This window comes from Artemia sp. Qi Xiang Cuo, chromosome 6 (genome assembly GCF_049724085.1).
Source record: "Artemia sp. Qi Xiang Cuo chromosome 6, ASM4972408v1, whole genome shotgun sequence".
In the NCBI taxonomy this organism is placed as follows: domain Eukaryota; kingdom Metazoa; phylum Arthropoda; class Branchiopoda; order Anostraca; family Artemiidae; genus Artemia; species Artemia sp. Qi Xiang Cuo.
Genome location: NC_142799.1, coordinates 8,888,631 through 8,903,176, shown reverse-complemented (window position 1 = coordinate 8,903,176; position 14,546 = coordinate 8,888,631). Strand labels below are relative to the sequence as shown.

Genomic DNA, 14,546 nt, shown 5'->3' with positions numbered 1-14,546 from the left:
CTCCTGGAAAATTCAGTTCTCCCCACCCAGCGGAAAATTTCCTCCGAGTATTCCACTTCAATTGAATAAAGCTGTCCTTTACCCTAGATTTATGTGAATTGCCTAATTGATTTTTGTTTACACGTGCAAAGAGTCGCAACAAGATCTGGAATTCAAATTCATTTTAGTATGGAAAGTTCTTAATTTTTCTTAACTCGATGCACCTTGGTATAAAACCTCTATCGATGGCTACACCGTCTTTAAACTGATTTAGTAATCAATGAAAGTAATCAATGAAGTAATCAAATGAAAGAAAAGAGCGACATTAAAACTTGAAACTAAAATAAACCATGCCGTTTAAGAATTGTGACAAAAAGTCCAACTTTAGAGTCAAGAGGGGGGGGGGATAAGAGGGCAGCCACCCTTGCACACGGAATTATTTCTTCTCGTTTTAAGTTTTAGTGTTGCTCTTTACTCTCTTTTGAAAAATGTTTTTCTTTTTTTATTTTCTATCCGTTTTAATACCATTCCCACGGTTCCCCTAAATGCAAGGAGGGTTTTCACCCTCTCGAACACTGTAAACTTTTTGTTTTTCGGTTTGATGCTATTTTTACGGGTTTCAGGTGGAGTATCTAAAGCCTATTTTTTTCCTTTTTCTACACAAACATTTCATTGCTCAAGTTTTACCTAAACAATTCTGTATACAAAAATTACATGCACCAATTTGAACTACATCGGCTTTTTTCAAATTCCATTACGCAACCCCTCCGAATGACATCTGTGGTTACCTAACCTCAGTTCATTTGGAGAATTAAACGAAAAAAACAAAAACAAAAAAAACAAGTTTTTTCAACTGAAAGTAAGGCATGACATAACAACTTAAAACGAACAGAAATTATATGTGAGGGGCCACCCCTTCCTCAACCCTGGTTCTTTACAATACAGTCTTAAAATTAGAAAAAAATTAATTAAATTTAATTGTGGCCCTTGTGTTTGAGCAGTATTTCTTAAGGAATTGTGACAAAAAGTCAAGCTTTAGCGTTAGAAGCTGAGGAAGGGCGGCCCACCTTATGTGCGGAACAATTTCTGTTCGTTTTAAATTTTAATGTTGCGCCTTACTTTCAGGTGAAAAAACTTGTTTTTTTTCAATTTAGTTTTTGTTCGATTTGCAGGTCATGCGAGGAAATCCTCTCCCCCCATGTAAGATTTAACTGGGAAACCCCCCACGGAAAATTCTCCTAGTTGAACTCCCCCCGCAGAAAATTCCCCCTCCCCCTTACAAAAAAACGGATATTTCCCAATAACGAATTGGTTCTTCAAATGCCGTAAAGTCTGAGCAATGAAATGTTTGTGTACAAAAAAAAAACTTTTTAGGCCTTAGATACTCCACCTGAAAAATAGCATCAAACCGAAAAAAAATACGATTGGAATTGCCATGGCCGAAACCCCTTAAAAGGAAACTCACAGTCCCCTGCCTTGAACAACAAGGAAAACCACTTTTTTTTGCATGGGTAACACTGATGTGTCCTTTTTTTCTTTTTTCCCCAGTGCTAGCAGGGCACTGGAACATCATGGAGAGCTGTTTAAGGGCTCATTTTAAAGGGAATTGATATATCTATATCCTATAAAAGCAACTTTTAAAAAATATGTATAATATCGTGGTTGCTGCGGGAACTGCAACCAAGTGAAGGATGAAACTTGGCCCATATTAACCCAAGGAATCAGATCAAAATACAAATTCCACCATTGAAATTGCCATGGTTGAAAACCCTCTAAAGGAAATTGCAGCCCCTGGCTTAAACAACTATGAAAGTCTTATGATTTTCCTTGTTGTTCAAGCCAAGGGGTTGTAAGTTTCCTGTATAGGGTTTTCAGCCAAGATAATTCCAGTGGTCTACGTTTTGTTTCAACCTGACCCCACTTTTGAGCAGTTCGTGGTTTTATTTGGTTACTATGGGCCGTGGTTCACCCTTTACTAGATTGCAGCTACCGCTGCAACCACAATACTTCTCTTTGGACATCTTTGAAGAGGCACATAATATGACACTTTTTGAATAAGCTTGGATAGTTTTTGAGAATACACTACAGCTACCGTGGTTTTTGTTAGAACGAAGAGATTGTTATATATGACACTATGAAAGTTAGTATATATCAGCGCTATTATAATATGAAAATAGTAATGAGATTTTAACTGAAGTGTACGGTATTTTGTCAATGAGCATAGTTTTGAACGATGAAAGTGTTTCATCCAAATTTGTAGTGTAGCCATTGGAGAATATAGGGGATCCTACCCTCAAAAGATATTAAAAAGCAATTTTTGACCATATTCTAGCTACAAATGAATTTTTGCACAGTAAAAGATATCCAAAACGAAATACAGGTAACGCCATCATCTGAAATCAAAAATATCCAAAATGAAATACAGGTAACGCCATCACCTGAAACCAAAAAAAGGTTACTATTCATTGATCTTTAGAAGTTCTCTTCTCAACTAGATTGTTGAAGAGTAATTGAATTAATTGCATAATGATGCTTAAGTTGTGTTCTAATTACGTCACCTGTTTCCATTGATTTATTGCTGTTTTTCAGATTGCCGCTCAAATTTGTCGACAGGCTGGTTTGGTCAAACTCCCCGGAAAATCCGTTTTAGATGACCATGAGGATAATTTCGCCATTGTTTTTGCAGCTATGGGTGTTAACATGGAAACTGCTCGGTTCTTCAAGCTCGATTTTGAGGTTGGAAATTTCTTTTCAAACGTATCTTCTTCTTTTGATTCAGTTAGAACTAAACATAGTCCACTTTTGACATAGATTGGGAAAACCTAAGATTTTAAAGTTATTAACAATGAACCCTTTGCAAAGTTTTTTCTTTATCTTTTTGTCTACGAATTACGTTTCAGGAGTCAATTTTTCAAGTTTTGCTGCAAATCAATACTCATTCAATCCTCGAAATAAACTTCATAATTCAACCGTTGCAACATAAAGTGCTCATAATTGAACATATTCTTAACACGTTTGGGACCATTGTATTTTGGAAATTGAAATAATTGAAGTTGATGAAAGAAGTTGCAAACTTTTTTAGGTAATTGTATGATATACGCCCTACCTAATGTTCTTCTAATATGTTTCTCTGACACTCAATCCTAATGAAATATACCAAAGTAAGATATAAATATGAAAATTTTAAAAACAAATTTAGGGCACATATTTGTACATCAGGGGGCGAGGGGGGGGGATTAGACTTTACCCTCACCCCTAATGTGCGAATATATAGCTCAAGTTACATATTTTCCATCTATTCTGTGACTTCTCTTTGTCTTGTCTCACGCTAAGCTAAAAGACACTAACGAAAAAAAAATGATTTCTATAATGCGTCGATGAATGAACAACTTGAGCAGTAGGGCGTTTATCACACAACTACCCTTTTTTATATCAACTGTTTATAGTGTACCTGAGCACCAATAAAAATATGACCTAATAAAAATATGACCAATAAAAACCAATAATCTTTATTCTCAAAACTATTCTAAAGATACATGTGATATATTATCTTTCCAAAAGATACGTTTGTTATAGCATCTTGTATATGATAATGCAGTTTCTACAAAAATTGCATTTTATTTTAGTATCAACTTTGGCTACTTATAAAAAGAATGTACATTTAAAAGTTAGCATTAAAACAAACCCTTAAACATCTGTCTGATATCTCTTAGTGCCTCTAGTAACATCTTAGTGCCTCTAGTAGTGACGAAAAAGAAAAGGAAAAATGTGAGTGCTTCCGAACCAAAAAAGTTACTTTTGTTGTTGCGCAAGATAGGGGACTGTAATTCTCCAAGTGAGAATTCTGACCATGATGATGTCATGGTGCGGTTTTTATTTCGTTTTCGTAATAATCTAATATCAATAAGATTAGCCAAAATAGCAATTACGATTCCTTTTTTCTAAATCGCGTTTTTGAATTTTCGGTTACTATGGGCTGGAGTTCGTTCGCTGCGAGGTTGCGCGTGATGACGCAACCATAATCTATTCTGCATTTTTTCTGTCTTGGTTTTCCGTCAACTGTCCCAGTATTATTGTTTTGCTACTTTAAACCCAAGGTTTTGAAACGAAAGCACCGTATATAATTATTGCCCTCTTTCTATCTGCTGGTCACATACAAGAAATTGCTATATACCAGTTTGTCCTAATTTAAAACGCAATAAAGTCTTACCTAATAACTAAAAGGTGTTTTTTTTGCTTTTTTTTGCTTGTAGATTTATGAATGGCCTTAAAAGCTGTTGATGCGGTTTTCAGCTACGCCTCGTATTTAGGGGTTTTCTATTTCAATTTGTGTGCCCTCCTGGGGTCGAATGTCTACTTCATTTTTTTTTGCCAGAACTTTCGCAAATTGTTCAAAGTTATGTTTCCTGACTCATTTCGAAAATATTTGTTCGGGTATTGATGAAAATACCCGAACTTTGACAATACCCGGTATTGTCACAATACCCGGTATTGTGAAAAAAAAATTTTCACATCTAAAAGTTTGATCTTTAAATAGAAGAAATTCTATTCCGACAGTTTTGGTTAAAAATAGTATAGATGTTCGGCTCAATGGTGGCTCTCCAATCAAAGTGGAATGGGGCTAACTGGTTTTTTTTTTCAATCCTTTTCTCATTTATTATGCTGCGAAAAGTTTTATTCTCCTCTCCTGTAAAAAGGTCATGCGTACTTCTTGGTTTTAACCAACTGTACAATTATTTGCCTTGTAACCACTGAGGATCAAATAGATCAATCGTATAAGAATAACGTGACTCTAAAGCTTTTCTACCCTTCAACCCAATCCAGTTTTAGAAGGCGAGTGTCATTCGAATCCGTTCAGTTGTTGAAATAGATAGATCGGGATTTTCTATTTGACGTATGTTTTATACATTAGATAATAGGCTTGCAAGTATTCGTCACATAAGTGAAACCAATGAAATTCAAATACTCTTTTTTTTGCCTTAAAATTTCTTTGTGCAGAAAACTCTGCACTGTTGTGCCTGTTGTGCGCACTTGGTCGATGACTCGACTCGGATTTAAGTATGTCGAAGGATTGACGGCTATCCTTCCACGTGTGTTCCATTATTTATTTAGATTGGGGGAAATAATCATCTAGTATTATTATAATATTATTTATTGTAATATTTGTTATTAACTATTATTTTTGCTATATAATTAAATAGTTACGAAATATCTCTTATAAATTCATTACTTGTTATAATATTATTATAATATTGCGGTTGTACCATCATAATGTGCATTAAAAGATGGGGGGGGGGATTCGCAACTACAAAATTTAAACTATTCGATGGCTAGCTTGAAAAGGCGGTTGAACACTGCTTGATATTTTGTCTGTCAAGTCCCTGAATATTATTCTCGACCCAATGACTATTTTATATTTATGAGGAGGGGGTTGGGAGCAACATAAAAGTTAAAAATAGTCATAGAGTCGAGAATAATATCAGGGACTTGACAGACAAAGTATCAAGCAGTGTTCAACCACTTTGTCAAGCTAGCCATCGAATAGTTTAAATTTCTAGCTGTGACTCCCCCCCCTCTCCATCTTTTAATGCACATTATGATGGTGCAGCTACAATATTATAATGAGGCAGGCATCGTATTGTAATTTTAGTAAAGTCTGCATCTTCATAGATCCTGTTTTTGTCAGTCATGCTTTTTATCTTATAGGAAAATGGATCCATGGAGAATGTCTGTCTCTTTTTGAACTTGGCTAACGACCCGACAATTGAGCGTATTATTACTCCCCGTCTGGCTTTAACCGCTGCCGAATATTTAGCATACCAGTGTGAAAAACATGTGCTCGTCATTCTGACAGATATGTCCTCATATGCAGAGGCCCTTCGTGAGGTATGTTATTATTTTCTTTTGATTTAGGGTAATGATACCCACACCTTCCTTGATTTAACAAATATTGAAAGCTTTCCTTGTGAATATGGCTATTTATCCCCTGATCAATAGGGGAATATTTTGCTTATTTTTATTTTATTGTGATTCTAATTAGTTGACCTTGAATCTACCTCCCACATCCGCCAGACTCTGGACCTGCCACTGACTGATGGCAGTGATGCGATCTAAGTAACCTATTGAAACTCCCAGTTGCAGTAGTTCAAATAACGGTATGCGACAAGACATAACTTTACCGGATAGTTAAGATATTTGATATTTGGGTTTTTCGACATTGGTATATCGATATTGTCTTAGTACGAAAGTTTTTAAGGCAAAGAAAAAACGAAAAAGTTTTTTTCGTTTTTTACTTCGTTTTTTACTTCGTTTTACTTTCGTTTTTTTCGTTTTTTACTTCGTTTTTTACTTCGTTTTACTTTCGTTTTTTTCGTTTTTCTTTGCCTTAAAACGAAAGTTTTAAGGCAAAGAAAGTTTTCTACGTTTTTAAGGCAAAGAAAAAAAAATGTGTGAAAAGCTTCATTTTTCTCCTATTCCCATAAACGAGAAAAAGATATTATGAATAAAAAAACATAAGCATCTTGATATCCAAGACGTACGGGGGGGGGGACTCGGTTCCTAAATTTTTTTTTTTTTATTTCTTAGCATTTCTTATTAAAACTATGAACAAAATATCGTTTTTATTATCATCGTCTCTCTTCTAAAAAAAGAAATGGCCTACGTGTCCGTTTGAAATGCCATGTGACGCATTTTGAATGATGATTGCTGGGCTAGTATTGTGTCAACTTGTTTATCAATGATTTGCATCTATAGTTATGATATGGTCTGTTCTTATCTCAAAAACAACTGAGTCTACAGAAATATTAATTTAGCTAAAAATATGAATAAAACCATAACTGCCTAAAGTGTTTACTATGGTACCAATTGTATCTTTGGATGTTTAGGCATTATTTACTAAACTTGTTTTCTGAAAGTAAATGAAACGATGATTTCATATTCTCTTAAACGTATTTTATTTCATGCCTTTTTTAAAATCTATTTATGACTTAGAGAAGAAGTGCCTGGGAGGCGTATTTAGCCTGCTTCTGTTGTAGATACAATTTAGACTCTAAATATTCTGTCATTATGAATACTATATTGTTTTCCCATAACCATTGCTATAGGCAGAGAAATGGCATAACCATACTTCACACAGCTGCTCTTTCTGGTAAAAAGGGCCGTTTTTGTGCTTGTCAGATTTCACTAGTTTTTGCTGCGAATTCGCAACTTTGCCGACTTTTCCTTCATCAACGTTTTAGAATAACAGCCTTCTAAATTGGAATAAGTTTTCTTTTCTTAAATATGGTATATTTAATTTTTCTGTTGTTTTTTTTTTCCAAAACTATATTTATAACCTAGGTATCAGCAGCTAGGGAGGAAGTGCCAGGTAGACGCGGTTTTCCTGGTTACATGTACACAGATTTGGCTACAATCTATGAAAGAGCTGGTAGAGTTGAAGGCAGAAATGGATCTATTACGCAAATCCCCATTCTAACTATGCCCAATGATGGTGAGACTTAATCCTTCTCTTCTTCTAATTAACATAGTTGTGCCGTTGTATTTGCCTAGCTTCTCAACTATTTGGTCAGTTCCTTAAGTTATTTGGCCAATTCTTCCAATAATTTATATATACCTTATACTCCGTCAATACGGTGCTACCTTATCCTTCTCATAGCTTGTAACATGTTTTAGAACACTTGACCAGAGTTTGCACGGTGCTGCCACTCGCTCAAGATCATCAGAAAATATATTAAAATTACTTGCTAATAATTGATTTTTTCCCCGGTTCTTCGAGGAGTTGATGTCTCTGGATTGGATATGCAGTTTATTTGTGTGGGTGGAATCATGTATTACTCCCTTTCCTAGCTTTGATTTTTTTTTTTTTCCTTTTTTTGGGGGGGGGGGTATTGTTTGGTTTGATGATATGAGTTTATTATTTAAAATTTGTTTGATGATTGTTTTCGCTTATTTTTTTAGTTTTGTTTCTCTCCTGTTTTTTCCTGGCCATAGAGCCTTACGGGGGAGACTATGTTGAAGTATTTTTTATTTTTGTGTGTAATTTACCGTGGATCTTGGTATTCACTGGTATATTTCTTGTTTTTTTTCAATAAATAATAAATAAATGCAGGGTGCTTATGCAATCTGCTTATATGAGCGAATGTTTTTGAAATCGTCCTTTCTTCGAGCGGAGAAAAGAGGTGTTTTAGAGTATTTTCCTTCGTATTCAAGTGTTAAACAGCAAAATTAATTCGATAGTATAGGGAAAGGGTGTGAAAACAGTGCGGCTTTAAGTTCTTCGTGTAGACTTCGTTCCAAGATGAACATTGGAAGAGGACCTCAGGTCCACCACCCTCTCCCATCGAATCTCCGTATTTTTGCGATTCTCTACATTATTTATCAATTTTTTTTTTAATTTACCCCTCCCTCTGGAATTGTTGGTCCCCTTTTGAAAAAGGCCCTCATATAGGCCTGTCTCGTACTACCCGCTATTTATTTTTAGGAATTATGACTTCCTGCTTGTTTTGCGGTTTAGGTTGGGTCTACTTCTCAATTGGATGCTCGCTGATTATAAAAATTGATTGAATCAAAGAAAATGGCTGTTTATGCGGCATTTTTAATTCAAGAACAGTAGGAATTATAAATAGTGCTTACTTTAGCTGTATACTGGTTCTGTTTTTTATTTCATTTTACTCTTGTAAAACACTACCTCAAGTTAAATCGTTCATTTAGTAGGGTTTGCTTTTCATAAGAAAATGGAATTTTCATAAATGGGTTTTCAAAAGAAGAGGAAGGCTGTCACCCAATCAAACCGTCCCTTCTAGCCTCTTTTCACCTTTAATAACACATGCGTTACTATCAAATACCGTTCAGCCGTTAGTATTACCATATAAAAAAACAGCCCATTTTTGTGGACTGTTTATATGTTTAGAAGCAAATTTGCCACTGCGCAACAGTATGGCTTTTGAAACCAGGAAGCTACTCAAATAGCCTCTTAGTATTTTGAGCTAAATGTTTATCTCAGAATTTTCGCTCAACAGTCTATTTTGATCCTATTCCGACCAAAATATTTGGTCTGTTGAACAAAATATCAGAAATTGGACTTCACTGATATGGGGTACCTTTGGTGCCGAAAAATAGCACTGTAATTCTGGCACGCACGAAGGAATTTTTTTGGGGAAGTACAGTGATTAAAAAAAAGGTATTTAGTAGTTTGAGTAAGAGCTGCGTGGAAATTCGTAAAAAATTATATTTTTGTATTTGGGGGGGGGGGGGGGAGGGCAAGCCCCTATGCCCTCACTGTGCTGCCATTTTTTCATGATGCCATATTTCCGGTTTATATGTACTTTTTTTTAAATTTGTGTATATATATTTGCTTTCGCTGAGCCAAGAAGGTCGCGCTGAGTTGCTTGCAGGAAAATTCAAGTTTCTACCTTTAGCACCTATTTTTAGGGGTAGTGTCAGAATTCATCATGGTTACAGCTGTAGCTCTAATCTAGTAAAGAGTGAATCACGGTCCATAGTAATTAGGAATGGTAACTACAACGTATTATTTCGGTAATTATAATAGTAAAAGTTTGTTGCGAAAACAAGTTTTTGTGGGAATTTTCTAAAAAAGTTTGAAATCCCGCGAAAACTCTGGTGAATCAAAATAAAACCGCACCTTTGGAATCACCATCGTCGAAAACCCTATATAAGTGAATCACATTCCCCTTCTTACTTTTGAACAACAAGGAAAATCACTTTTTAGCACTAGAGGCAGTTACGCGTTTTTTTTTTTTTTTTTTTTTTTCTTCTAGGGGTGATTGTACCGAACCAGTGGTCAAAGAATATTGGGAGAGGGCTCATTTGAAAGAAATTCACCATATCTAGTCTCATTAAAAAAACATAATAAATCTTTTGTAAAAACTGTATATAACACTTGTATCTTTTGAAAAGTTGCTTCTCTGGTGTGACATCATATTTGAATGACTCTGTTACATCATTCCCTTAAATGTCGTCATAGACTGGTTTTTAGATTGTTCCTTGTAAAATGGTTGACGTAAAATGATGACAAAAAAAATGGTTGACTTTTATCATAAATTGACAGGTATAAAGTAATGTTCAAACTTCAAATAATTCTAGATAAGGAATGTTTAAACTGCAGCATTGCGGCATAAAACTATAATAATAATAACGTGTATTTCATTAGCGGCAGATCTGAAATTCTTTTTTAATATCATCCATCCTATCTTAGCCTATTCTGAAATATGTGTATATTTCATATAGGGAAAATATTTAAAAAGTAATTGAATTTTTCATCTGCAGCTTGGTAAAGATACTATGGATAATCTACCCCTTGCACTCTTTATGTGAAAATGCCGATTTCTTTTTATGGGGAAGTTTAAAAGGGTTGCGAAGTTAAACACGTATTTGATGCAGTTTTTTAACTGAAACTCATGTTGACCTCTTTAGTTTCTTCACGAAGGTGGAAAGAGGTCTTTTTGTAAGATTTATTGTGTGTATTTTTAAAACCTAAAAATGATGCTTTTGAAGTTTTTTCTGAAGAAAAGAGGTTTTTCTGATGGAATTAGCGAGCGAGGTTGAAACTTAAACTCAACAGAGGTTTTTGCTTCGCAGTTTATGCAATCCAACTTATATCTGCAAAACTTTTCCAATGGAATTCCCATGAAATTTGTAGAATTTTCTAAAACTAGCACTTTAATGAAAACTCAGGTTGCTTGAGTTTATTAGACATGCAGGGTACTTAAAGACTTTTCTGCTCCAAATCCTGTTTTGTTTCGTAGGTTTTGTGTTTTCTGTAATGCGCTAGTTTTACATAATCCTGAACGAGTCAGTTTATTTAAACCAGTTCTGGAGATAAATGTTGCACAAACTGTGAAGCAATACTTTTTGCTCGTTTTAAGTTTCAAAATTGCTCTTTACTTCCACCAGTCTTCCTTTAATCCATTACATCTTCTTCAAACAGCCCTTTTCACTGGGGCGATGTATTTCGTTGCTTAAAAAGATATCTAGATAGTTTTAGATATCTTTTTAAGCAACGAAATAGATCGCCCCAGTGAAAAGGGCTGTTTGATTTAACAAATTATTTGTCGGTTCTCCTGCTTCTCTTATTTTCTTCTGTTTTTCCTAATTTCTGTTCTCTTAATATTTTATGACTGCTGGCTTAACACTATCCCCCTGGTCTATAAAAATGAAAAGACATAATGGCTATCGATGCGAAAATGTGATTTTTCCTTGTTGTTCAAGGTGGGAACTGTAAAGCTCTTAAAGGCGATTTTGATATTTTACTATTTGCTACAATGGAGAGGTTCTTATCATTTTGAGAGGTTTTATTCTCTTCCAAATTTCTTGCTAAATTCTGCATGTACAATTGCTACTCCACGTAGAGCGCAGGAGTAGAACATATTCACAATTAACAATTTATTGCTTTGATTGTTCTATTATTATTATAGTTTTTTTTTTTTTTTTTTTTTTTTTTTTTGTTTCGTGTAACACTGAAGACGCCTAGTTCTATACAGGCGAAATATTTGTGTTGATTATTTTTTTTTCTCCTTAGGTCTGATAAGTTGTGGAGCCAATATTCGATGACATTTACTTTTTTTCTATCAGTTACATGACAGATTACCAATATCTACCAGCTTTACCATATCACCTCATCTCATTTAGTTTTGAATAATTGAAGTTTTTACTGATTAGATTGAAATTAAAAGTATTTATTTTTTCCAGATATCACACATCCAATTCCCGATTTGACTGGTTATATTACTGAGGGACAGATCTACGTCGATCGTCAATTGCATAATCGACAAATCTACCCTCCAATTAACGTGCTCCCATCCCTCTCGCGTCTAATGAAGTCGGCTATTGGTGAAGGGATGACTAGAAAGGATCACTCTGATGTCTCAAATCAGCTGGTATAATCAAAACTCTTATCATTTTTGTAACCCTCTATTTTCCTTCTCGTTGTACTGGTTTCGTATTTCATTGATTGTTATCTGCATGATTGTTGCCTGCGAGAAAAACCTCTGAAATACTGTTAGCCTGAGTACTTAAATATGAAAATATGAGTGAAAAAAATGGATGCGTGGATGCATATCATCTATGGCTTAGAAAAGACGTAGAATTAGTAATGCAACTAATTAGTATTTAAATTAATATTTAAAGTTTGTACGACATGTACCCTGATTAAAAGCTGGATATAACAAGATTTTTCGAACTATGCCTTTTAAACGTAACAGACCTTTTGAGTAGTCAATCGACTTTTTTCTTTAATAGGTTTCTAATGCTCACTTAAAAATGAGCTAAAATTCAGTCTTTCTGTAGCCAATGTTTCCAAGTCCATTGTATTAATTTTCGAGGTTTCGGCCCCAACCCGCTTTATCAACTCTTAACTTTATCCAGTCATCGGACAATTCTAGAATTTACTTACAAACATACTCTGAGTTCAAGTACATAACCAAGTTTTCGGAGAAGCAATATAAATAAAATATAATTTAAGCCATTGAAAAATGGTAAAGAATATGGCGCTGGACTTAATAGTCCCTACCGGCTGTGCCGATCCCCTTTTCATGGCCCTTCAGTCGGTAAATGCAGTGGGGGGCTAGGAGACAGCCATCCTGTGCTTTCACACAGCCTTCCTTTATACCTTTCCAGATTTTTCCAGGTACCCATTCAGAGATAAGTTGACCATGCCTGAGTTCATAGAGTCACGCCGCTGACCCCCATTCCAAGCCAAATAACCAACGACACCAGGACCCGAACCCATGTCTTCACGGACAAAGGATTTCAAGTCTAGCGTGCTAAATAAAGACACAGGAGAATACAGGCTTAATACCTTGTAGATCAGTTTTATAAAAAACGATCTTATTCAGTTCAAAGTAAATTCAGTTAAACATAATCTTGTTTTGTAACCAATTCAGACTGCAACTACTTGGGACTGCGACTGTGACTACTGATGCTACTTCCACTGCTACTGCTACTAACTAATACTATTGGACTAAATCTAAAAAGTTTTAACCATTCAGGTTGTCAAAATGGCATGCATGTAATATCACTGGAACCAAATAGGGTATTAAGTTGAAATTTTCATGGAAAGTTGAGGGGGTGTAAAGCTAAATCAAAAGACACCATGTGCATCCATATCATCAAAAGATCGTCTGTGCAATATCACAGGAAAATCTAAGAGTATTGCGATGGAACTTTCAGGACTTGTTGTTGGGGATATGGAACTAAAATCAAAATACACCAACTTTGTCATGAGGACGTGTCTGCGATGTCTTGGGAACGCCTATAAGTTGAAACTCTCAGGGCATATTGAAGAAAGACGCTTTATTCAGCCAAGTTTTGTCATAACGATGTATCTGCGATATCTCAGGATATTTTAAGGGAATTATGTTGAAACTTTCAGGACAACTTCAGGGGGATAGTCAATTAATATTTGTAGTATGATGGGAGTCACAATCCTTCATCGCCATAGAAGCCCAAAGATTATACAGATTTTCAGTCTATTTGTTTTAATAATGTTCCTTATATCTACCATCCATTCGAAGTTTTATAGTACAACTATTATTAAAAATTTTGTCCAAAATGTAAATAACAAGCCAAAATCTTGATTCTTAGGGGGTAAAAAATATTTTTTTTTTTTTTTTTTTTAAGAATATTTCTTTATTAACCAGCAAAAAAACTTCGTCAATGAAAAACGAACAGAAATTAATATTTAAAAGAAAAAAAAATCCACTAAAGAAGTTTTTCAGCGAAAAGTCAAGAGACTTTTAAAACTACAGAGACTACATTAAGCCAAAGATGAGCAGAAATAAAATAAAATAACAGCCTAAGCGCACAATCTAAAGCATAAATTAGAATAAATAACCAAGTCAAATTCAAAACGAACAGAAATTACTACAGGCAGGATTAGGGCTAACACCCTTATGCCTTCTAAAGATCAGAATGTCATTTGCGCTTAATGAAAACAAAATACATTACAAACGTGTTCTTTTCAATAGCCTTATTAAATCCAAAGGTTAAACTTTCAAGAATTAATACCACTTTAAACTGACAATCTATATTTATTTGTTCTTTTCGGTAATCTTAGTTATTATGATACTCTTTTTGTTTTTGATGTTCTGACAAATAAAAACAACTCAAAATAAAAATTGTTTTCAGTAAAGCGCAAATAACGTTCTGGTCTTAAGAAGGCATAGGGTGCGTTAGCCCTACTGCTGTTTGTGGTAATCAGTTTTTGTTTCAGATTTTACTCTTAAATTATAATTTGATTTTATTTCTGCTCATCTTTGGTTTAATGTAGGTCTTTACTTTTCTTTGAAATACTTTGTTTGTGGATTCTTTTTTTTATTCGAAAATATTTGATAAAAAAAAGTCGTGAATTTTGCGCGAAATAAATATATTCAGCCCATACGTTAAAAAACAGCAGTAACAAGACAAAATTTTATCCATAATAGCTCATCATCAGAGAGATACCACCAGACTGTGTATGTGGTTTTTGTGACTTTGGATGTTGAGAATGTTTGCATCCATACAAAGTATATTGCAACCTTAAAAAAGAACATGACGTTAAAAAAAATGTCATC

General features: G+C 34.6%; 1 protein-coding gene across 1 annotated transcript in view; it reads left to right on the top strand.

Annotated features, from left to right (window-relative positions):
• Vha55 (V-type proton ATPase subunit Vha55) overlaps window positions 1-14,546 on the top strand; it is a 40,164-nt gene that overhangs the window by 20,607 nt on the left and 5,011 nt on the right. Inside the window, exons 5-8 of the mRNA XM_089090475.1 lie at window positions 2,569-2,715; window positions 5,686-5,865; window positions 7,318-7,468; window positions 11,686-11,873. Coding sequence (XP_088946601.1) covers window positions 2,569-2,715; window positions 5,686-5,865; window positions 7,318-7,468; window positions 11,686-11,873 — 666 coding nt within the window. The remainder of the gene's footprint in view (window positions 1-2,568; window positions 2,716-5,685; window positions 5,866-7,317; window positions 7,469-11,685; window positions 11,874-14,546) is intronic.